The 25,441-nt window shown below is 42.4% G+C and overlaps 1 protein-coding gene and 1 long non-coding RNA gene across 2 annotated transcripts in view; one reads left to right on the top strand and one right to left on the bottom strand.

Annotated features, from left to right (window-relative positions):
* IDO2 (indoleamine 2,3-dioxygenase 2) overlaps positions 1–23,628 on the bottom strand; it is a 39,004-nt gene extending 15,376 nt beyond the window's left edge. The window contains exons 1-5 of the mRNA XM_063080158.1: positions 23,530–23,628; positions 11,807–11,902; positions 6,508–6,627; positions 2,733–2,851; positions 826–840 (exon numbers count right to left, since the gene is read on the bottom strand). Coding sequence (XP_062936228.1) covers positions 826–840; positions 2,733–2,851; positions 6,508–6,627; positions 11,807–11,902; positions 23,530–23,628 — 449 coding nt within the window. The remainder of the gene's footprint in view (positions 1–825; positions 841–2,732; positions 2,852–6,507; positions 6,628–11,806; positions 11,903–23,529) is intronic.
* On the top strand, positions 21,322–22,592 carry LOC134364120 (uncharacterized). The gene is made up of 2 exons (XR_010021805.1): positions 21,322–21,460; positions 21,637–22,592. It is a non-coding gene; the product is annotated as an uncharacterized LOC134364120 (long non-coding RNA).
* Positions 23,629–25,441: the final 1,813 nt, after the last annotated feature.

Here is a 25,441-nt window from a genome sequence, read left to right as displayed (position 1 = left end):
GCTTTTTTTTTTTCTTTTTTAAACAAAATGTTGACTAATAGAGTGGGAGCTGAAAGACTGTTACAGAGGTATTAAATGACTTGTCATTTAAATGCATTCACATATTCCAGATGTAGGTCTGGTCTTCAAAACCTAAAAATGTAACTGTATATATCACTTCTACTCCTAACATTTGAAGCATGAAAAAAGACAAAAAACAAACTCTCCCGAAAACAAAAACCAAAAATAAGGCAGGACTAATAGTGTTCCAGCAATTACATCCCCCCATCTCTTGATCAACAGCATTTACACTGGACACTGTCACTGAGCTAAGGTTTAGTGGTGTGAGAGGCAGCACTGGCCTGGAGGCTACCTGTGCTCTGCAGGGACAGTGGAGCCTCAGGATGTCTGGGCCAGACCCCCACGAGCTCCAGTCCATGTATAACAGGATATTTCAAACATATTCTTCTGTTGCTGTAGCAACCACTGCCTGCAGTTTGGCTTTTTATAGAAGTTATAGTAAGATGAGAAATCTTTTTCAGCCCAATAGACTATAGACAGAGATTAGGTGAAGTCTTATTTGTTTTTCCTTGCATGGCTCTTTTTTATTAGGTATAGATCAAAAAATACAATAAAGAAAATTAATCCCCAAATTGCTACAAGGCAGAGGCAACCACTGTTAACTTTTGGACTGTTAATTTTTGGCACATTTCCTTATAGTTTTTTCCATGCGTTTTTCTATAGTTGGTATACTATACATAAAATTTGGTTTGCTTTCCTCGTCTTATTGTAAGCTTTTAAAGTTAGCATGGGTTCTAAAGTGAGAAAAGGATTTCTGAGACTCACCCAATTTCCAGGGGTCTAGTCGAATTTCAGTTATTGGCAGTCACAGAGAGAAAAAGAAAATAAAAGAACAATTAAGTTTGTAAACCAGATGTACCTTCTTGGGTCACAGGTGCACAGCACGCATGCTCACGTGTCACAGACATGCAGACACATGCGCATCCACGTGCTTAGGATGTCACGGGTTGTGACTAGCCTACCGGCCGCTGCACGAAAGGGAGTGAGCCCATCTCAGCGCACATATGAACCTGAGTGTTTGGCCTGTGGCCATCCTGATAAATTATTTTACTTCTCATATTTTAGTGATTATCACAAGCTCACATTTTACTACAGCTGTCCTGCTTATCTTTTAGGACCTGCCTTAGATTACGTTCTGCCTCCTCACCAAGCTTTTTCCTGAATTTTAGACAGATTGAAGTCTGGCTTGAGGAAGTAACCGCTTGAGCTAAAGCAGACCTGTTTCCTGAATTTTAAAGCCAGTGTTGACGTGGTTTCTCTGAAACCCCGAAGGACATGTTGTCTGCAGCATTCCTGGACAGTCGTCATGTGCTGCTGTCTTGTTACGCACCCACTTCACTTGCATTCCTTCATTTCTCCACAGCACTCAGCTCTGTGCTGCGCATCTTCAAAGAACGCAGAAGCTCATTACCAAGAAGAGTAGCTGGCAAGACCCAGCACCGGGTCTGCATCTCGGGGATGAGCCCGCACCCCACTTAGGAGGAAACTAGCTTCTTGCTGTTGTATTTTTTACTTTACCGTCCCAGCGTTTTCCCTTCAAGTTTCCCTTCTCCTCTCCCTCGCTCTGAATCGTAAACCCAGCTTTTCAGTAGTCAGTGCCTTGACAAGCATAACTTATGCACATATATTTAGTGTTTTTTCCCACCCAAATTCTGAGCTAGATTTAGCAGCTTTCAACGGGCACTCATTTCATTACTGAAGCAGAATTGGTCAAAGATCCTAATTAATAATTACAGAAAACGTAAAATCACAGGGCTCAGGGGTCCTCAGAGAGATGAGATGGTCCAATCTCACTTCTTCCAAGGGGCCCATAACTTAGTCCCAAAGGCTAAGCTATATATTAAATGTTTCATCCTTTACAGTCCCATCACCTTCTCTGGCAATCCCGTGGCTGCTCACAACCCTTGCGCTGAAAAAGTCCTTCCTCACATCCACCCTCTATTCCCTTCAGCTGTTTTAATCAATCACAAAAGCAAGTGCTCTCTCTCCCATCTGCAGCCTGAAATAAATTTGGCCGTGAAAACGAGTTCAAAAGGAAACTGACACTTTACCTCTTCCACACCATTCTATTTATTGGACTCCTCGTTTGTTAAAATCTCATGCTATTTTTTCTATAGGCAAATGCCCCATTCCCAGCCCAACTGTCAGAAGAATGACGTAAGCGAGGTGGAATAGACGACATTGTTAATCAAGCTCGCAATCCAACACATCTAGAGCATCTGCTCTTAATTTATCCATAAGCATTCATTTATGATCACTGTGTAATGACTGTTCACTGAAGCCCCTGGTCCTAACTTGACTCGAATGAAGGGAATATTAGGGAATAAACAATTTGGTGAGAAAGAATGAGTGACGTCTGATTATGCAGGAGCTTGAAGTTCAGGCTGAGAAATTCAGAAGTGATGGGAAAGCAAAAAAAAAAAAAAAAAAAAAAAAAGTAATCTGGGTGGATGTATCCAGTGTGTATTGAAAAGGAACTTCTGGGGCCTGTGATTTTTGATCTTGTGTTCAAGTTCACCCTATATTTGCAACAATAAAGCAGACGACAACAAATGTGCACATCCCCAGTCACTGAGTAGCTGAAAAGCCTGGGTCTTTCCCGCAGGAGGAGTTAAAGCCATAAGACTGCTCCTTTCTCTGTTGAAACTCAAAGCATTCTCTCCCTCTCTTACCCTTCTGCATTCTTTTTCGTCCAGTTTGTCAGCACCAGGTCTGAGTGGACCAGGATAGGAGGAAGCCCCAAGTTCCTGGAGACTTCCACAAAAGGAAGGGCAAGATTTCTCGGCAGAACCTTTCAAATATAAATCCGGACAATTAGCATATTCTAGAAAGAAGGCGGCCGAGGAAATAACCGTGATTGTCTTTTATTCCAGCAATCCTGTGGAAGAGAATGACATGGGTCTAAACGCGACTTACCAGAGTGATCCTCTTTCACTCACCTCACACACATGTCCTTTCTGTTAACGACCCAGTGGTGATATCCTTTATGAGGACACACTGCTGCATTCGAGGGCACTTCACAAAGTTCGTGGAAAAATAGACTTCAAAGAGAATATGAGTCTTTCCATGAACTTTTTGAAGTACCGTCGTAAATAAATATAGATATTTGGATAGGTGAAGATATATAGATATAGATATCTGTATAAGTATAGATATTGGTAGAGATATGCGTATAGGTGTAGGTATAGATGTAGATACAGGTACAGGTGTAGATACGATAGAGGTACTAGTAGATAAAGACACAGTGCACATAGAGGTACAGGTGTACATGTAGGTGATAGAGGTACTAGTAGATATAGACACAGTGCACACAGAGGTACAGGTGTACATGTAGGTGATAGAGGTATTAGTAGATATAGACACAGTGCACACAGAGGTACAGGTGTACATGTAGATGATAGAGGTACTAGTAGATATAGACACAGTGCACACAGAGGTACAGGTGTACATGTAGATGATAGAGGTACTAGTAGATATAGACACAGTGCACACAGAGGTACAGGTGTACATGTAGATGATAGAGGTACGGGTACAGGTATAGGTATAGATGTAGATACAGGTACAGGTGTAGATATGATAGAAGTACTAGTAGATATAGACACAGTGCACACAGAGGTACAGGTGTACATGTAGGTGATAGAGGTACTAGTAGATATAGACACAGTGCACACAGAGGTACAGGTGTACTTGTAGGTGATAGAGGTACTAGTAGATATAGACACAGTGCACACAGAGGTACAGGTGTACGTGTAGGTGACAGAGGTACTAGCAGATATAGACAGTGCACACAGAGGTACAGGTGTACGTGTAGGTGATAGAGGTACTAGTAGATATAGACACAGTGCACACAGAGGTACAGGTGTACGTGTAGGTGATAGAGGTACTAGTAGATATAGACACAGTGCACACAGAGGTACAGGTGTACGTGTAGGTGATAGAGGTACTAGTAGATATAGACACAGTGCACACAGAGGTACAGGTGTACGTGTAGGTGATAGAGGTACTAGTAGATATAGACACAGTGCACACAGAGGTACAGGTGTACGTGTAGGTGATAGAGGTACTAGTAGATATAGACACAGTGCACACAGAGGTACAGGTGTACATGTAGGTGATAGAGGTACTAGTAGATAAAGACACAGTGCACACAGAGGTACAGGTGTACATGTAGATGATAGAGGTATGGGTACAGGTATAGGTATAGATGTAGATACAGGTACAGGTGTAGATATGATAGAAGTACTAGTAGATATAGACACAGTGCACACAGAGGTACAGGTGTACGTGTAGGTGATAGAGGTACTAGTAGATATAGACACAGTGCACACAGAGGTACAGGTGTACGTGTAGGTGATAGAGGTACTAGTAGATATAGACACAGTGCACGCAGAGGTACAGGTGTACGTGTAGGTGATAGAGGTACTAGTAGATATAGACACAGTGCACGCAGAGGTACAGGTGTACGTGTAGGTGACAGAGGTACTAGTAGATATAGACACAGTGCACGCAGAGGTACAGGTGTACATGTAGGTGACAGAGGTACTAGTAGATATAGACACAGTGCACGCAGAGGTACAGGTGTACATGTAGGTGACAGAGGTACTAGTAGATATAGACACAGTGCACACAGAGGTACAGGTGTACATGTAGATGATAGAGGTATGGGTACAGGTATAGGTATGGAAGTAGATACATACGTGTATGTGTTTATGTGCCAGTCAGGGAGACCACAGCACCTTACAGAGGAATGAGGAGGATAGAAGGCCTCAGCCTGTGTGGAAGCTGACTCTGCTGGTCCCTTTACAAGTCAAACCCCCAAACAAGCACAAGACAGCCACCGCGAGACAGACCCATTCATCTCCTTTAATCTGAGGAGCACTCTCTTGACCCTTATCAGCCCACAAGTCCAGGAAAGCTCCTCAGAGCCACGGGGGTCTCTATCTGTGGAAAAGTCTAGATTAGTCCAGATTCAGAAAGCATTCTTATGCTCTCCACGCCTTCCTCCATTTCCATGTCCCCTTGAGATAGAAATACCTACTAAAGAAGCCCTGCTTCTGCCTTCATTTTCTCCTAGATTTTTAGACATATTTGGGACAGAATTGTTTCTTAGGTAGAAAACAGTAAAGAGCTTTAAAGACTTTTGAATTCGAACCTCAGGTAAAATGTCCTCAGAAGGCAGGGGATGGGGAGGATGCTGGGGAAGGGATGTGCTCACTCAGCTGAACATCAAGAAAGGAGTGCAGTCAAAGGCAGAGACGATCTGAGGCTGGGGGCCCTTGTGCTCGCCTGGAGCTACCTGGGCACTGCTGGGAGCTGGAGACTTCCTCTCCCATCACCCAGTTTATGATGGCATAGGGGGACTCACTGGGTTGTTCTGTTGTGTTCCTGGGTTTAAAACGTTTCAACATCAAACATAGGATTATTTGCTTACTTATTTCCTTATTTAGTCAGTTTTTGTTTTTGGCAGCTGGCCAGTAAGGGGATCCCAACCCTTGACATTGGTGTTATCAGCACCGCATTTTAATGGAGTGACCTAGCCCTTAAAATGAGACATACTAACACACAAAATATCTGAAGCAGCTCTGCACCTGCCTTCTTGTTCAGTTGCACGTGTCCACCTGAGAGAGAAGAGGTGGGATAAAACAGGCAAAAGAAACGGGTAGGAGCTGCACACTCAACTGTGCGGTTCTACAACAAGGCTACTCCCCGATTTCCGGGAAAGATTCACTTATGAAAAAATGAAAAGAAATAATAATTACACTATGTCCTGAAGTTCAGGTTGAAACTACAAAGAGTTACACAAAGATTCAGAAGAGATTTAGAAGAATTATCAAGAGATGGACTAATAATTGGCTAGACAGAAAGCAGTATTAAAAAAAAAAAATAAAGATTGGTGTAAGTGTCAGTGTGTCCCCCCAGGGAAAGAAGCCTTCTTGACATCAGAAGATCTGGGTTCTGGCTCTGGTCTTCCCACTAATTTGCTGTTTGACCTCGAGCAAGGAATTTAACTTCTAAGCCCCTCGGTTGTCTGTAAAATGGGCATAGTGTGGTCCTATTTACTTTATGTGACTGTGAAAAGCAACCAAAATAACTGATATATACAAGTATAAAATGCTGTACTTCTTGTTTTTTAATGAGTTCTCAGAATCCGTGTTCCAATGCAGCTCTTCAAACATTCTTGGAAGTGAGTGCCAGAGAAAATAGATTCAAAAGCTAATAAAAGGGAGGAATGGCCATCAGTTTTTCAAAAAAATATATCTTCCTAGTCAGGATTTTAAAAATCCTTCGTTTAAAAGGGCCCTTCATCCTTCACTCAACCGATACCCAACAAAAAGAACAAGAAAGAACCCATTTTCCAGGAAAACAGTGTAGTAGCAGGCAGAGAGCATTATGCCAAGCGCAGAAGGCCTGCCGGGTCACAGGACGGGTGACAGGATGGCCCCTTACCTCTTCAGGCTGGGTGTCCCCCTCCTGCCAGACATACCCCATGGTGATGAAGCTCAGGACCAAGTGGGCCAGGCGCTGCTCGCGGTAACTCTTGAGGAACCGGCAGCTCAGGAGGGGCATCTGTTCAGAAGAAGTTCCAAGACCGTCAGTGGAGGGGCTGGGGCGGGGGTAAGGGCTCTGCGACTTGAGGAGCCCCTCGAGGGTGAGGAAACCGGTTCCGTTTCAGGGAAGGGACTCAGAGCCCTGCCGCGTATCTGCGCGTCCCCTGGTCCTCGGACCCCGCGGGGCAGGAGGGGTCCACGTGGCACTGCTCGGGAACTGCCTAACCGCGCCACCGGGGCCCCCAACTTGTCCCCATGGTTGGGCCAGACGCTCCTCTCCATCATGGTTAGAGTAACTCCAGATTCGAGATAATTAATTTATTTCATATGCGTCTCCCATGGCAGCTTTTTTTTTCTTTTTGGCGTCCGGTAGGTGAGGGGACCCGAACCCCTGGCCTCGGTGCTGGAGCACGCGCTCAGGCCCTTCCTTCCCACTGACCGGCCAGCCCCGCACGGACGGCGACGCTTACAGTCCTGGCTCGTCGAGGCGCGTCTCCTAACCCGGTACCACCTGGCCCTGCGACAGCGCTGCGGAGGGGGCGTCACTCTGTCCACTGAACACTTGAGTCAAGTGACGGATGTGGCCAAATCCCCGCAAGAAGGGGTCGGAGCCGGGCCGGGTCGTCGCTGTGTCCGGACACCGCCGGCGACTCCGCCGGGTCCCCCGCCCCATGTGCCACCCGCACGCCCCACGCCCGTTTCCTCCCCGTCGCATGAGTGACTGCAGCGTCATCGGAGGCGTGAAGGCGGTGTCGTTGGAAGCAGCGCCCGCCTCGCTTGTTCTCAGTGACAGCCCCCCAAGCTCTCAGTTCTGCCGCGCGGCCACACCAGCCCCTGGAGCTCCGGCTTCCAGGCACCCCCGGCTCCCCTGCCCCCCGTCCCCGACTCTAGACCGACACCGGTCTGGAGCTCCCCGGCCCGCACGGGGGACGGCGGCGGGGCGCGTTCTCGGTGGCCTCGCGGACCCTGGCGCCCAGGACAGGCCGGCAGGGCTCGAGCGCCGCCCGGCAGCTGCTGGGCCGGGCTCTCCCTCCTGTCCCCCTGGGCTGGGCTCTGTCCCCGCTGTCCCCCTGGGCCGGGCTCTCCCTCCTGTCCCCCTGGGCCGGGCTCCCCTCTGCGCCACCGCGCGGATCCGTCGCCCAAGTCACAGCCGGCGGCGCCCACAGCCACAGACGTTTATGAAGCACTCATTGCAGGGCTGTTACTAACGAGTGTCCAAGCGCAATGCTACAAGCCTCCGGCGCAAGACTGTATTGTATTCCGTCAGAGGACAGAACCGAGACTCACGCAGGTTAGCGTGTTTGTCCCGGGCCGCAGAGCCGGGGGCTGAGCCCGGTCTCCCAGTCACGGTCCTGACCTCCCCTCGCGTCAGCACTGCCCACGGAAACGTGCGAGCCACGTGCTTCGTTTTAAATTCTCCAGCAGCCACACACACACACACACACACACACACACACACAGACACACACAGACACACACACACACACACACACACACACACACACACACACACACACACACACACACACACACACACCCGTAAGAAAGAAACATGTGAGATTAGTTCCAACAATATAACTTTCCTAAGCCAATATATAAATACTATTATCGACATGTAATCAATGTAAAAATATTGAAATATTTTTCAGTTGATCTTTTTTTTTTTTCGAAGCCTTCAAAATCCCGTGTCTGTCTTCTTAATTTGTCCCAGCCACATTTCAAGTGCTCAGTTGCCACAGCTACCTCAGGGCAGCCGCAGGTAAAGGAATAAGGTCCAAGCTGAAAAATGTTTTTCTGGAAGCTTTCTGCACATTCCGGAGGCCCCAGCCTGGCCCCTCCAAGCAGACATACAAATAATAAACAAAGGGATTAAAAGGAAAAAACAGAAACAAAAAAACAGACACACCTCTGCGGTGGGACCTTTTTCCTCCTACAAGCAAAGGTGAAAAGGTTAGGGACAGAGTGAGTCATGCACTTAATATCTCCTCTGATTAAGGTGACGAACTTGATTCCACATTTCTGTTTTATTATAAGATGGAAAGTAAGTACTTAGCAGAAAGAGTTTAGCTTCATTTCTTCTTAAAACATTTTAAATAAATATTTATAGATATAATATGTACATTTTATATAATTATGCACATAATATAGATTTATATACATTAAAGATATAGGTACTGTTATACACCTTTTTCCAGTAAACTATATAGCAAAGATATACATTGAGAGAGGGCACAGAGAGACATACACATACATTGTCATTTAATAGCTGCATAATTTTCATTTATTTAATAAATCTACTTATTAATGAAAATTCAGGTGATTTTTTATATTTTTTCTTTTTTATTTAGCTATTATTATGCTGAAATAAATACTATTCTTTTTCATCTTTGCCCTGTTAAACAAGTATTTCTGTAAAATAAATGCATAAAAATGGAATGGATGGATCAAAATTTATTGGATGTTGTGAAATTGCTTGCCAGAAAGATTGCACCTGTTTGCTCTCCTGCTTTCAACATGCTTTTGTCCCTCCACATCTGGACTAGCACTATGCTAACTTTTTAAAAAATTGTTGTCAGTATAATAGCCCAAAACAGATATTTTGTTGTTTTCACTTGAATTTTTGGTTTATTCTTGGGATTGAACATTTTTGCATGTTTATTATCAATTTGAAAGCTTCTTTCTATAACTTAATTATTTATATTCTTTGCTATTTTTTCCTATTGATCATTCACCTCATTGATTTGGTGGAACACATTTTGTGTTATGGATCTTAATCTATCTCTGGCAGAAATGTTCTAAATGTTTCTGTATTTTATCATTTGCTTTTTGACATTTATTTTGAACATCATCTAAACATTATTTATATTATAGTGAGACGCATTGAAAAGATATATTATTAAAGAATTACTATTAATACTTTTTCCACAGGTGATTAAAAATATTAATTATATTTTATTTCTAAACCAATTTGTTCTGAATCATAAATGACTTTGGGGACATGAGCAGGTAATTACTCATCTCTTGTGACAAGGCGTTTGACAGGTGTGGGTACTCACTGACTGAACCTTGTCTTTCTTGATGATTACTCCACTAACATTTTGACAGCTCTGTGTATGGTTTTAGAAACTATCACATTTGTTCCTCCCTAGTGATTTCTAACTGACTCAGTCTCAGCCTTTGGTGGTGAAACCTGAACGTGGTTTTATCTAGTTAGATGTTTTATAAGTAATTACAAGTAGGAAGAGAGGCCAACAGTGTTGTATTAGTTCCCTGTGGCTGCCATCATAAATTACCACAAACTGGGTGACTTAAAACAGAAATTTACTTTCTCACAGTTACGGAAGATAGAAGTTCAAAAATAAGGTTACAGCAGGGCTGATTTCTTCTGGAGGCTCTGAGAGAGAATCTTTACATGTTTCTCATTAAGCATCTGGTGGTTGTGCCAACAGCCCTTGCTGTAGCTTGGCTTGCAGATACATCACTCCAATCTCTGCCCCCACCTTCACGTGGGGTTCCCCCCTGTGTGTCTATGTCTCTGTGTCCACATTTTCCTCTTTTTGTAAGGGCAACAGTCATACTGGATCTAGGGTGTACCTGAATATAGTATGACCTCTTCTTAACTTGTTTACATCTGCAAAGACCCTATTTCCAAATAAGGCCGCTTCCACAAGTTCTGCATGGACAGAAATTCTGCAGTGGCACTATTGAACCAGTACAAATGTTAAGGGATTGATTTCAATGCTGTGCTATGAGGAGTCCCAAATTAAGAATTCTTTTTCTTCATTTAAAGTAGTTCAGTCAAATACAGCCTGAGGAGACGCTAGTGCGAGGGCCCCAGAGTTCCCTAATGGGCTTCTATTTTGTCCTTCTGCCAACTGTCCCAGATGCCCCCTTGCTTTGATTTTGTGCTATTGTGAGGGGGCGAAGAGGGACTCGAGGGGTGTCGTCTTTCACTTTGGTTGAATGCTTTGCATGGTATATAAACTCATTCGTTTATCTGACCCACAACTTTCTTAATATGGTCTAAAAATCCTTAAAGTTTTTATTCTGTTATTGGCACTTTCCCCTGTTTTCCTGGACTTAGAGATATTTTCTTTTTCTTTCTTTTTTCTATATTTCTTTGGTCATGTCAATGAAACTTTTTATACATCAAGCAAAGAAATTACTAGTTTGCTGTCTTCAAAGACATTGTAGACAGTTTCTCATTCATCTTTCACAGGGTTCTTAATCTGGTGCCTTGCACACAGTGGGCATGCAATAAGTATTTTTAAATGAATTTGTAATTATGCATATTAAATATGAATATATCATCAAAGGAGAATTTTGGAGGGGGAAAAAAACCTTTCTTGTACTTCTGAAATTATGTGGCACTCCACATTACTGTTATATAGCAAGAACTATGAAAGGGACACCCAAAGTCATTTAGTCCTCACGGCAGTACTATGAGAGCAGAATTTCTCCCGTTTTATAAATAAAGAAGTGGGATCACAGAGTTAAATAACTTTCTGAAGGTTACATGGCTACTAAACCAAGATTCAAACCCAGGTCTTCCTAAATCAGAATCCATGTTCTGTTCTTCCTATGACACTTTCTTATCATTCTATGTGGGGTGATGTCAGTTTTTATGAAACCAAGAGGTTTCATTGTTTCTCACCTACTCTTACAAAAAGTTGCTCATTTTACCATGTGTTGCTCATCAGGTACATAAGTATATGCAAATGCTTCTATGGTATTTACAGATTGATCAGTGATTTCTGCAGAACCCGTGGCCAGCCCTGATTTGTAAGTCAGAAATTCAACCATTCTGTGATTCCACCACAACAAAATCAGGGTAGACCCAGGATTGAGGACCCCGAGAATTTCCAGGTTTGTCTTTCCCAGGCTGCCTCTTCTCGAGTGGCTTGTTTACAATTCCCAGCCAGCTTCTTTAAGCAGACATTTGGTGAGTGCTTAATACACACCCGGCATTATTTTATGCAGGCTCTGGAAGCTTTACAGAAACTTCCGTGTTGTGTCAAGAACGTGTTCTTCTGTCATTCAGGAAGGACGAGGCAGCTTTGGTGACAACCGCAATGGCAGTGAACGGTTGCCCAGGTCAATTGGCTCATTTTCACAAGGCCGAGAAAAGAAACTTCGTACGAGGATCAAAACAAGATGGTGAAGAGAAGGGGATGAAGAGAAGAGTATAAAGAGGCTACCTTGGTCACATGAGCGCGAAGCTGGTGACTCTCAATCAGGTGAGGAAGGTCGTTGGCAATTTCCATCCAAGGCCTGTAAGGATCTGGAAGTTCTTTCTGCATTGAAAACAGAAGCATGTCAATAATTTAGACCTCTCTGGAAAGCACCTTCTGGGAGTAGCTGCTTTTGGATTTCAGTCTTCAGGAGAATTCAAGTCAGTTCAGTTCCATGAACACTGGGAGTTCACTATATGCTAGGCCCAGAGCAGATACACAGGTGACTAAAATACAGTTCTTGTCATTAAGGAGCATATGGTCTAGTAAGGGAGAAGAAATGTAGTTAGATAATACTGATGCAGGCGTAAGCCTAAGAACCTGCAAAGAAGAAGAGGTTAATTCTGTCAGCTCTTGTGTGGAACCAAAGGAAATTATGCAGAGAAATATGACAGCTGAGCCTAGTTTTGACTGAGAAAAGGAAGTGACTTTTCTCAGTGGAAATTCGAAGGAACGGTAAGAGAAGCAGAGAGACAGAAATGTGTGCTTTTTGGAACTACAAATGACTTGGTGCTGCTAGAATGCTCAAGAGAAAGGATGAGAGATAAGTCTAAAAAGTTAGGTCAGATGTGCTTTGTGTAGAATATATGGGAGTTTTTTCTTTATGTAAGTTGGTGATGTTGGTTTGATTTGAATTTTAGGAAGATAATTTTGTCAGTAGTCTTTTGAGACTCACAGTCAGATTAGGAAGCCTTTGAAATACTGTTCAAGGGCTAAACTTAGGCAATGACAGTGAAGTTAGAAAGGAGAAGGTATATATTCAAGATATATTTGAAAAATAAAATTGAAACAATGTGAGGATTAAATTTGGGGGAGGGAGCTTAAGGCAAGAGATCCTTAGCCCACATAGCACCATTTGCGTGTCCATTCTGGACCTGTGTTTTAGCCAAGTAGGACATAGTCTGGGTTTCAGTTCCCCCAGCTCTAACCCAGGGGATGGCATATTATGTTTATTTTTGTGAATTTTTATTGGAACCCAGCCACTCTCATCTGTTTGCACATTGTCTATGGCTGCTTTCTCATTACAGCAGTACAGTTGGCAGGTTGCAAAGCTTAAATGACTTACTATTTGGCCTTTTAGAAAAAGTTTGCCAACCCTGATTTATCCCCACGATCTAGGCCTTTTGTGTGTATGTGTATGTGTGTCTGTGTTTAACCTGCACAACTGAATGTTGTGTCTCTGGGTTAAGAAGAAGAGGAACTGAGGGTGACTTCCATGTTTGTGAATTAGGTGATCTAATTAGTGGACAGGAACACAGACTGAAACAGAGATGATGGTCAAAGTTAAAGAGTGAGCATAAAAACAGTGAATTTATTTTCAAATATATTGAGCTTAAAATACCTGTGGAATCTAAAAATATGACTGTGCACTGAGCAGTTAGATATATTGTTCGAAGTTCAGGAGAAAAGTCATATTAGAAATATCAGGAAGCATAACTTCAGTAAAAACTCCACCTTGTGGTTAAAACTACGGGAGCATGTAACTCATTCAGGAGAATGTGTGAAGCAAACTTTAAAGGAAGCCTGGATTAGCACCCTGGGGAACGCTCACAGGTGGGTAGGGGAACCAAATTCAGCAGTGCGGTAAGAGAGTCTTAGAACTCTCTTAGAGCTAAATGCATGAGAGACGGATACATTAACTACCCTGACCGATTACTATACAACATGCATATGTACCAGAATATCAGATTATACTCCACAAGTATGTACCATTACAACGTGTAAGTTGAAATTTATATATTTTTAAATTATAGGACTTTTGAGCCAGAATAGAATGGCCCTATAGCTGTCAAGACATTGGAGGATTTCATGGAAGTGGGAAATCATCAGAAGTTCAAACGCTTCATTAGAAAGTTGAAGTAAAATTTCTCCCTTTAAAAAACAAAACGAAACTAGGAAGTCACAAATATATTCTCTCTATATTCATGGCACAGATATTTAGGTCAGGGTCATAGAAGCAGAGTTCAAATTTTAGTGCTTTGAGGAAATAACAAAATAGAAAAATATATAGGTTACTTTTTAAAGACAGTGCTAAGGCATTAGCAAAGGGGACGCTTGTGTTGGAGAGTGATCTGTTAAGAGCGAGAAACTCGGGCAGTTGATAATCCGCTATTGCAAGGGGGAGAGATTGAAGGTAAAGGAGAGGGAGGAATCACAGGCAGAAGATGGTGAGGGGGGCAAGGAGAGCAGGAGCTCGACAGAGTGTCTGGCCTTGAAGGAGCAGAGGAAGGTGTGAGGAGGTGGAGAGAGCCGGAGTTTGAAGCAGCTCAGTCTTAATGAATTTAACTTCTCAGCAAATGGGAGTGAAGATCAGGTTGTAGGTAGGACAGGCGTAGGTGTTAAATTAATTACAAAGGGGAAAGGAACGGCCAACTAAACCTAAACAAATACAAATGATATTGAAGCTACTGTGGTCACCAAAGCAGGGAAGGGGATGGGGAGGGGGGTGGGGAGAGGCTGGTTAGTGGACACAAAGCAGATGCACAGGGACAAAGTTCTGCTGGTGAACAGTCAAGCCAGGGGTCTGTAACTGATAACAATTTGCTGCATGCTATCAAATCGCTAGGAGAGATCAAATGATCACACAGAAATGATTAAGTTTCGTAATGATGAATATGCTGATTACTCTGATTTGATCATCACATATTGTATACATGTATTAAAATATAACTCTGTACCCAGAAAATATCTATTATCAATACATTTTAATAAAAACAAAAGAAAAAAATCAAAAAAAGAAGCTACACTGAGAACCCACAGAAGTGTGAAAACTATAAATTTGGAAAGGTATAGATCTATCAGTTACCCATAGTCTCTTGTTGGAGGACCTCTAGCCCTCAGTATCTAAGATAAACCCGGATTCAGAATCCTAGTTAATTCATAACCTTGGCAAATCCAACATGCCATTCACAATCTCTGAAAATTAGACTTACCTTAATTGTCATCTTTCTATCTTTGACCCCGAATCAGTTCAGGACAAACTGGGCACATTTTATTAGCTTTAACAACAAATAAGACTACACCAAATATAATTTTTGTACAGTGCTACAGATTTGGGTGTTCATAGAAAGTATTGGGATGCATAAAGCTGTTACCCCAAAATATGGTGCTTTGACATGCTGGAATAAAGACACAGCCTCAAGGTCTGACTCCCCCATACCCCCTCCTGTCCCTCAATCCTCTGTCACACTCCATAGCACAGGATGAAGCTGGTCCCTCACCTGCCTAAAGTCCAGACCCACCAAGGAAGATGACAGTGACCTAAGGTCCTTTCCCTGAGTTCTCACTAACCTAACTCACATCACAGGAAGGAAGACGAGTCCATGCACACACCTGGACTAACTTTTTACCCAGACCACTGCCTTCTATTTCTGCCCATTCAGTATTTTGAAGAGAATCATTTATCAGTCACTATCTGCTCTGTGGCCAGATAGACTTTGTCCAGGCCATTGTATGTGCTCCAGGCCCATTGCATCCCCTAAGAATCATTGAATCCTACACCCCTATCTCCCCTTCCCTATGGAGATGGTGATGGAGTTTGGATATATTGTCCTCCCAGAACTCGTGGAAATCGGATCCCCAATGTGGCAGTGTTGGAAACTCATTGAGTCATGGGGGCGGATCCCTCATGAATGGATTAATGCTCTCCCTGGGGGAGGGGGGATTAATGAGTGAGATCTCGCTCTATTAGTTCCCACGCGAGCTGGTTGTTTAAAAGACCCTGGCACCTTCCCTCTCTCTCTCTCTCTCTTTCTTTCTTCTCCTCTCACCATGTTATCTGTTGTACCTGCCAGCTGCCTGCCACTTTCCACCATGAGTAGAAGCAGCCTGAGGCCTGTGCCAGATGCAGCTGTCCCAGAATCGTAAGCCAAATAAACCTCTTTTCCTTATAAATTACTCTGTCTCAGAGTAGTTTCTATTATAAATTTCTATTATAGCAACACAAAACGGACTAACACAGATGGGTAAAATATCTGTACCTCAGTGGAAAATTGGGACATTACTTGTGATTCCCCCATACATTCTCCCCCCCCCCAGCAAGTTACATAATAAAACTTGTTATGCCTTTTCTTCATATTGATCTAAATTTGTCAGTGATCTTTATTAACGAAACTTCAGGGGTGAAGAGGAGCTTTTCCCTTGGCCCCACTAGGACAAACTGGCACCTTTACTAGCTCTCGCAACAAATACAATTACACCAAAGTTTTGTATCTTTACTGGACCGGGCTATCCATACGGAGGAAACTGCATTGTGCTCTCTCCTCGTGTGATCCTCACACAGTGTCTCGGCTTCTGGCACGTAGAGTCCACTCTGCTCCCCGGGCTTCTTCCCCAGGCAGGAAAATGTTTATAAGCCTGATGGTGTAATTTTCTCCAGCAAAACTCAGTGTAGGTGCAGAGTCGAAGAAAGCTAATGAGAGAATTGCTACAAGTTTGGGAATCTACAGAGGGGAGGCAGGGAGAGAAGGCCGGCAGGAGTGAAGGCAGAGGGATTCGTGGTGAACAGACCAAGACCAGTGGCCTGCTTTTCATCTCGTCTGTACCATGCACATGCTGCATGAGCAAAAACTGAATGCAGTTACAGAAATGATAGAGTAGAATATTTGAAATTAATTCTGTAACAGAAAATCAAAGATGCAGAGTCACTGTAGTATTAAGGGGGCCCCTTTAAAGTGGGTTTTAAGAAAAAGAGCTATAACTAAATTATCACTTGTCTTTCCTTCTCTCATGCCTAGATAAGGAATCACATTCTGAGAGCTAGAGCATCCTGGACTTTTGCTTCCTGGCTTGCATGGAAATTCCTACATGCTTTGTTTTGTCTCAATCTAAGCTGCACTCTATTTTTAAATATTTACAATATCTACTTTTTCTTTTCCTTTAGATCCTAGAGGAAAGCCCCCCTCCCCCCCTTTTTTTCATCCAATCCTTTTCAAAGATGTTCTAGTGCTTGGACTTCTGAATCACCCCACAAACACAGGAAAACCATGAGCTTGCCAGCATCACTTGGGAACTTTTTAGAAATGCAAAGTCTTGGCCCACCCTCCCCCTAAAGATCTACTGAATCAGAAACTGCAGGTAGGGCCTAGCTGGGTGTTTTAACAAGCCCTCCAGATGATTCAGGCGCACGCTGAAGCTGAAAGTCCGTGACAGGAAGACAAACCTTGCAAGTAATCAAGAAGGGAAGAAAGGATTGTAAAGATATTTTATAATCTACTGAAAATGTGCTCTGCTTTTTGGCTTTTCCTCTACAAATTGAAGAGAGTATTAATTTATCTTAAATACTTTTATTTACTTATTTTATTCAAAATATTTTAACATTTACTTGTACATATTTGTGGGGTACAGTATATTGTTTCAATTCATGCATATACTGCACAATGATTCACTTAGGGTAGACAGCAGGGTTCTGTACCCGTTAGTCCACCCCTTCTCCTACCCACCCCCATCCCATCCCGGCCTCTGGTAACCTTTATTCTACTCCCTTCTTCTAATGAGAACCACTTTTTTTTTTTTTTTTTTTTTTTAGATTCCGTATATGAGTTATATCATGCAGTATTTGTCTTTTTGTGTGCCTGACTTACCTCACTTAACATGATGGTCTCCAGTTTTTGTTGTCAGAATTTTCATTAAGTTGCAGTGCTGGAGGCAGGATTAGCTGATAAGTTTCTCACTAAACAACATCCCTTTTGGTGTCAGTTCATACAGATCTATCATATCTGTTTTCAACCTTACCTAGTATTCCAATAGTCTATTGATGGATATTACTAATTGCTTATAATTTTGTACAATTATTAACAAATCTGTAACAGTCATCCTGACACATGTATTTTAAACATTTTCTGATTATTTCTGGTTTGGAGATTACGCACATTTAAAGGTTGAAAACTACTTCTTGAATTCCCTACAGAAAAATTTTATAATGACGCAATCCATGCATAGGGCAAAAGCATGAAGTTTATAAAATAGAAAATACGAGTATCTGAATTCTCATCCCCCATCTAGCAGTGATGACTTTTCAAAGTTTCTTGTGCGGTTTTTAAGACATTTTATATTGTGTCTATACCACCTGCATCATTTTTAATTTGCCACCATTCTATTCTTCACATTTATATTTCTGTGATAGAGCTTGGAAATCTTTTCATGTGCTTAGATCATTGTTTCTCTGTGTGTGTGTGTGTTTTTGAAACAGCCATTCCTAACAGAGTAGTGAAATGGACCAAATTTTATTCCAGCTTCTGGGTTTCAAATCATGCTTAGAAAACTCTTCTCATCCCAGCATTATTTTTTAAAAGTATTTCTAGTTTTATTGTTGATGCTTAAATCCTTGTCATATCTGCATTTGTGTTGTGTATGTTATGAGTTAGGACGTATTGCGTCATTATTTCCATCTTGAAATAGAGAAGGTTAGAGCCCAGAGAGGTCATGTGACTGTCCTGCAGTTACACATTTGGTCCGCAGCCAGGCCAAACCGCCTGTGACTCAAAGGTCAGTGCACTGTCCAACACCTCCTCAGAGCAAGCACACGGAGACTGAGGCTGGCGTGCACGGGGGGACGGGGGCTTGGGCAAGACGACAGAAAACTGAAAACACTTTAGAAGTTTTCTTTCCCTCATTCCCAAAATGAAAAGACCCAGAAAGGGGATGGACAGAAATAATAAAATCTTCAGTTTTCCTTTCTTTATAAAAACAAATGACCTGTTTTATGTTTATTCTTTTTTCTAGACTTTCATCTCAAAGTATACTTTTCAAAAAGTTAAAGAAAATGACTCTTACAAGCATAGAATGTGTCAAAAATATATTTTGCTCACTTATGACAAAATCGTCAGGATGGTAAAGTTGGTTCAAAGGGGACTTGATAACTGAGTGTTCACAGAGTTTTGAGAAAAGAATGTTGAAATAAAATTTCTAGAATTTAGTTATAGATGCGAACCACAGATTGTAAGAATCATAAGGGGCTTTACCAATAGCAATATCTAATCTTTATCGACTCCTTACCTTCATAATCCTATCCAATCCTCGTAGCATGCCTATGAAGTATTATCTTCACATAAGGGAAGTAAGGTTCAAAGAGATTAAATATAACTTGTTAGTTTTAAAACTGATGAGAAGCTTAGCTAGAAATCAAACTCAAATCCGTATGACTATCATAGAATCTGACTATGCCATTAATTAATCTGGTCATATCTACGATCTACAGCTTCTTGACTAATGCAATATACAGAATCATCTTAAAGGAAAATTTCTCACGAATCCCATAGAATAGTGTCCCAAGGATTCACAGACCTCAGTTGGAAAAACAGAAAAAAAAAAAGAAAAACCTAAAGTTTTATTTTATAAAAATGTCTTTCAATTGCAAGCTACTACTGCGTCATAAAATTTTTGTTTTTATATATTGTCAAAGAATAAAAAGGCAGAATTAAGTTTCTTAGTTTTACGTACTCTCAAGAATATGTCTTTGCTCCTCTTTTTTCTCCCCACTTCACGGGCCTCAGTTTCAGAAACATGATTCTAGTCTATCCTTTTAAATGTATGCAGGGCAGAAAACCACTTTCTCATGTAACTATGGTCACATTATTACTTACAAGTGAAGCTGGAGCTGGGGCTCAAGTGGGCCTGATCTTTGGCATATGATATTTTCTCCTGTTTTGGCTTTCCTCTGATCTTAGAGCTACAATTTCTTGCACACGGGTGATTTTTCTGCAGGATATCCAGGTCATGCTGCTATACACGAGTGAGCATCAGACTAACAAAGGTGATCACTGACAATTGGCTGTGCCCATGTCTCCCTGTGCATTTTTCATTTTGCATTCTCACTTCGCATTGTCTTTTTCCTTCTCACGCCTTTAGGGTCACATTGGGGAATCTCAGGTCAAGACAATTCTTTCAGCCGCTGTCGCTGAGGTTCCTCCACTCCTCAGTCTGTGGCTTTTCTCCTCACTTCCTGTAGTGGGGTGAGTAGTGCCCCAGCGTGTCCACTTGGACACTGCAAATGTGGCCTTATTTGGAGGAAGCATCTTTGCTGATGTGATCATCCTGGATTGGAGCGGGCTCTAAATCTAGTGCTAAGAGAAGACACAGAAGGGAAGGCAACAGACCCAGACCCAGAGGAGACCGTGTAAAGACGGGGGGCTCGTGCTGGGGTTAATGCTACCACAAGCCAAGGAGCTCCTGGAGCCCCGGGAGATGGACAAAGCAAGGAAGATCCTCCCCAGAGCCCCAGGGGGAAGGGGGGGGGAAGGTGGCCCTGAGGACATCTTGATTCCAGACTTCTGAGAGAATAAATTTCTGTTTGTTTTAGCCACCAAGTTTGTGGTCATCGTTATGGCTGCTCCAGGAAGCCAGGGCACTCCCTGAACCTCACTGACTAAAGCATCAGATATGTGTTTTCCAATGTCCCACTTTTGCACCCTTTCTTAGGATCTAGCAGTTCCCCTCTGCCTGTGTTTCTTTACAGCTCAGATGTCCTACATGAGAAAGCTTTTAAGTGGCTTCTTTGTTTAAAATTCCAGTTTGCAGAGGACTGTCTCAGCTGTCCCTGCTCCAACTTCCGTGTCTCGGTGTGTTTTCTCTAAATTTTCTCCTTTTCTTTGTTCTTGCATTTAAACTACTTTCAAGCCCTTCTCAGTGTTTCTTCGAGCCCTGGCACCTTTATCTCCACCGCCGGCCTCTCAAGCGTGGCCCTCGTCCGGCGCCTGTACTGGGCGGTAGCCTCCGCCCTGTGCTCCAGTGAACCTGGCTTTCAAGTGCACGGGCCACCCAGCTTAGAGATTCTGAATGAACTGTTCTGGGTGGGCTCTGGCATCAGTATTTTTTAAAACTCCCCAACTAATTTTGGTGTGAGGACCCTATTCAAATGTCAGTTGCATCAGGTCCTGTAACAGACGTGTCAAATCAAATTCCAGAGCCCAGCATTTCAGGTTTCTCAGCTGTGCTCCACTCTCATCTCTGCTCTACTCTACCTTGGCCCCTCCTTCCCTGCCCAGCTAATTTCCTTGTGTTCTTTATGTCTAAAGAGCAATTATGCCCCCTCCCCAACACACACACATAATCTGGCAAAGAACTTTGTGATATCTTTACGGATATGAGTTTGTGAGGCATAAATTTTCCAGACTGAAATGGTGGAAATGTTTGATATTTTTCAGAAACAATGGGATAGAATATTTGAAAATGAGTCATTTTCCTCCCCCAAAGCCAGAGTGTTTTCTTATTCATTAGCTTGACCATGTTTTCTTCAGAGAGACTTTCATGTAACCATTTACAGTAAGAAAACAAGAGTATCTGAAAGAGGTGCCGAAAGGACATCTTTGAGACTGGTGGACATGAAAGAATGTAGAAAGGAGGCTGGCTCCTCTTCCAACACCTGCACTGAACTACAGGAAAGCCAGCCTGGCTGTGCCTTGGAGAAGAGCAGCTGACAATGACTTCCCAGGACATGATCAGCTGCTGCACTGAGGCTGAGTCAGTCACATGATGACCAGGTCTCTCCCCATCTGTGGAGTAACCTGGGCAGATTCTGATGAAAACTTTCTTCCCCTACCTCTTCCCAGAAAGGGAGATGTTTAAAACTTTCACACAGATGAGGGAAAATCAAAACTGAAACAAGGAAGTCCATTTCCAGAGGTTAGTAACTGTGACTGTAACAGAGCAGGGCCAGTTTGCCAGGAAAGTTTTTAGGTGAGCTCAGGGACGGGAATTTCTTCTAAGGGTGTCCGTCACCCAGACCACAGCACAGATGCTCAGAATGTCACAAGAACTTGCTGCTGTTATTGTCTCTCATCTGGTTGTTGTATTTACAGAAAAGGAAGCAACAAAGACAAGAACCCTGCAGTTGTGACGCCACCTGACGCCGACCCGCCGACCCACTCTGCTCTCTGCAAGGTTTCTGCTCCTGCTCGGTGTGGCCTCCACTCCCGGTCACGGCGCGTCTGCCTGGGAGGCTTCCTTCTTCGTGCTCCAGGCAGGATGGCACTATTCCTACATCAAGTTATACACACAGAATGGACTTTCCTAAAACATTATTTTACCTATTTGTTTTTAATTTCTGTGGGATTTTATTCTTCTACAGAATGGCGTTTTTAACAAGCACTGGACTGTGGGTGTGGAAGAATAGCTTCCAGTACCTATACTGGATTTATCAAAGTGCTTTCACTTTCGTGCCCTATTGAAATTACATGGGGATAGCACTAGATTTCCAGGCAACAGATGTGAAATCTGAGAGTCAGGGATGTTTGAGATTCACTCAAGGTCACATGTGCTAGTAAGTGCAAATCAGTGACTCACTCTGGTTTGCCCAAGACTTTCTCGGGTTAGCACCAGAAGTCCCGCACCTCAGGAATCTGTTCAGTACCCAGTAAATGGGGGTGGTTGGTCATCCTAGCATCAGTGTCCGGTAATCCACGTTACAGCCCTACTTTACATAACACACTGTCGTCATCACTTCCAATGCCCAAGTTACTTGCAGATCTGTGACTTGGTCTCACCAATGACAGCTCTTCACAGAGAACTTTTGAGAGCAGTGAATCGTTGTTATTTGGTTTATATCTCTCCAATACCTCTCAGAAGTTAACAAGCATCAAAATAGGTGTTCAATAAAAGCTCATTGAATTCCAGACCCTTCTCTAATCATACTGGAGTGGCAAGTTAGGCTGCTGTGGGAAAGTTTGTTCTAATACATTTTTGCAATGACTACAACATTGAATCCCTAAATTTTTAATTTTTTTAAACAAATAAAACAAGAATTTATGCAGCCAAATGAGCATTGTGCCTTTGTTAATCCCTAGATTTTAACTAAATGTTCTTAGCTCTTATTTATGATGTAATAGAAAAAAGATGGAAAGAGTCCTGAGTATTAATTCTGCTTTTGCCACTAATAGGACTTCGGGCGAGTCACTTCCTCAGAATTCAGCTAGTCCAAATGTGAAAACAAGTGGTTGGGACCAGATGGTTTGTAAGGACTCTTACAGTTTTAGTATTGTAAGCTTCAGACCACATTCACTGAGAAAAACAGTGTTGATAAGGGCTAGCTGACAAAACAGGCTGAGACCTAAGCAGAATTAAGAAATAGGTACTGTTTGTTCTCAGGGGTCCTTTCCTCCTTGGAAATTCCCGCCACCATCTGAAAAAGCACCCAAGTTCCCTCATGTTCTCTTTTTTCTCCCATTAACAGGTCAACATAAATTAATTCACATCAAGACAGTAGTTGTGATTACTCAGAGAAGTTTACATAAACCCTCCTGGGGGAATCCATGTTATAAATATGTGTCCAGTGCAAATGATTGAATCTGCAGTTGAGAAATTCCACTAATTCTCTTTTGGAGGAGCTTACACCTTGCTAGTACCTTACACCATGTGGTGGGATATACCTGGGAAATGCTGTGCCACTGCTGCTGAGGCTCTGGTCTGTCCATATAGTTAATGTCTAAATTCTGTCTTTTTCTTGATAGCTACAAATTTGCTTATGATTTTCCTGGCCTAACTGACAATCTATTAAAATAAACCATGACAAACAAGAGCTGTCCTCTGAGGAAGATGCCACTTTTATTGTGTTGGTAATTACACTTAGGTTAGTGGTTTTCGTATCTATATTGCATTTCTCTTAATAACCACTTACATTATTTCTTTTAAAAATGTGCGAGTAAACTAGCATCCAAGGAAACCTATTCTGACCTGGCCCAAGGCTCTATTCTTACCAGAGGACTTGGAAGAAGAAAGCCGTACTCTTCAGAAATGTGGAATCTTCCCAGAGACAATGGTAGCATTGCCTTCACAGTCTGTCTTTGAGGCTCCATGGTTTAGTTGTAAGTATCTGCACCAAAGCAGCAACTGCTCCAAACACATCAAAGACCCCAGTTAAGCAAGCTTCAAACTCCAGATTGACTGTGGCTCATCATGCGGTTTCTCAACCACAGGGAGAACCTTGCCCTGAGGTTGGATTCCAGACTGTCCTGGACTTTCTCTGAGACAAACCTGAGTAAGCAATGGGAGATTGCTGATCAAACAGACAGGCAGACAAAACCAGCTCAAACACAAGCTTTGCTTTCCTCACACACACGTGCAACATGAGAAGGTAGGTTTCAACCCAGAGATGAATCTGTTCCACTACAGAAAAAAGGAAATGAACCACACATTTGGTCATGGCTGATCACACCTGTACCCGGACAGGAATCTGGTCCATGATGGACTTTGACAACTGGGTTAAAGTTTCTCCAAAAGGGGTAAACTATTAAAATGAGAGGTTACATTCAGACCATTATTTTGTGATTGGTGGTGAGCAGGGTGGGGCAGGAGGCTTCTAAGGACATATCAGAACTTCAGAAAGGCTTTGTATGTAGTTTGAACAACATAGTCTAAGACTGTGGTTGTTTTATTTTAAGAAATAATATTTAATAAGTTTTTGAAACCTTTGATCACTTTGAAGGAGGATATGTATTTGTAAATTTAACAAATGAGGTAATGAATACTAACAAATTTGAAAATAGCCTGAACAGATCATTTGTTTCAATCCTCTACTTTTCTCAAACAACTTTACCACCAAGAAGTTACCCCTAAGATAGGTGATTTCATTTATGAAGTAAGTCCTATGAGTTTTCACAATCAGTAAACTGAGGCACACATAGTGTCACTCCACTAATTATTAACAGAGCAAGAACTGGAGCTAAGGTATCTTGGTTTCAGAGCCATTGCCCTGGTCACTAGGTCAGGCATCCAGGCTGTCTGTTGAAGGTGCCGTCACATTCTGAACTCACTTTCACATGGAGCCCAGCATAATCATTTTCTTTCTTTTTTTTTCTTCCTGGTTCAGATTGAGTTTAATTCATTGAAATGCAGGAGCCTAAATTGCACCTTTCATCTACCTTGCTGACATTCTTGTTTTAAATGTATGTGATAAAGCCCTTGAAAGCCAGAATTGGAAACTGGTAGAGAAGTATCAGCATAAAACTTAAACATAAGGTAATGACACATCATTTCTAGTTCATAATTTAGTTTGTCATAGAAATGAAGAGGCTGAAAGTGCATCTAATTTTCAGCTCACAGTTCTGTACTGTGGAAATTCTGAAAGTTCTGCCTTTTGCTCAATGGACCCTGAACTTAGGTCATAAGGTTGTAAACAATGTTATTTGGAAGCTAATTTATCCGTACGCATCTCCCCTTCCTCCCTTTCTCCAAGGTAAGTATAAAAGCCATGAGCAGAAAGCACTTTGGTAATGTTTGACACTTCCCACGTAGGTTTCGCTTTTAAAGGCTGTGTGCCAAAAGTGCCCCACTGACCTATGGCTCATTGTGAGACACCCAAGAGCCAGTTTCAATGATCCTCTTCCCCTCAACTCAACATCCAGCCAGTTTTTAAAATTTTTTAAAAAATTTTATTTATTTATTTATTTATTTATTTATTTATTATTTTTTAAATTTTATTTTGTCAATATACATTGTGGCTGATTATTGTTGCCCCTCACCAAAACCTCCCTCCCTCCTCCCGCACCCCCTCCCCACACCGATGTCCCCTCTGTTTGCTTGTCGTATCAACTTCAAGGAATTGTAATTGTTATATCTTCTTCCCCCCCCCCGTTTTTTTTTTTTTTTTTGTGTGTGTGTGTGTGAATT

Source organism: Cynocephalus volans, chromosome 15, assembly GCF_027409185.1.
Source record: "Cynocephalus volans isolate mCynVol1 chromosome 15, mCynVol1.pri, whole genome shotgun sequence".
NCBI lineage: Eukaryota > Metazoa > Chordata > Mammalia > Dermoptera > Cynocephalidae > Cynocephalus > Cynocephalus volans.
Note: the sequence above shows the minus strand (reverse complement) of the source record. Positions and strands in the feature narration are given on the sequence as shown.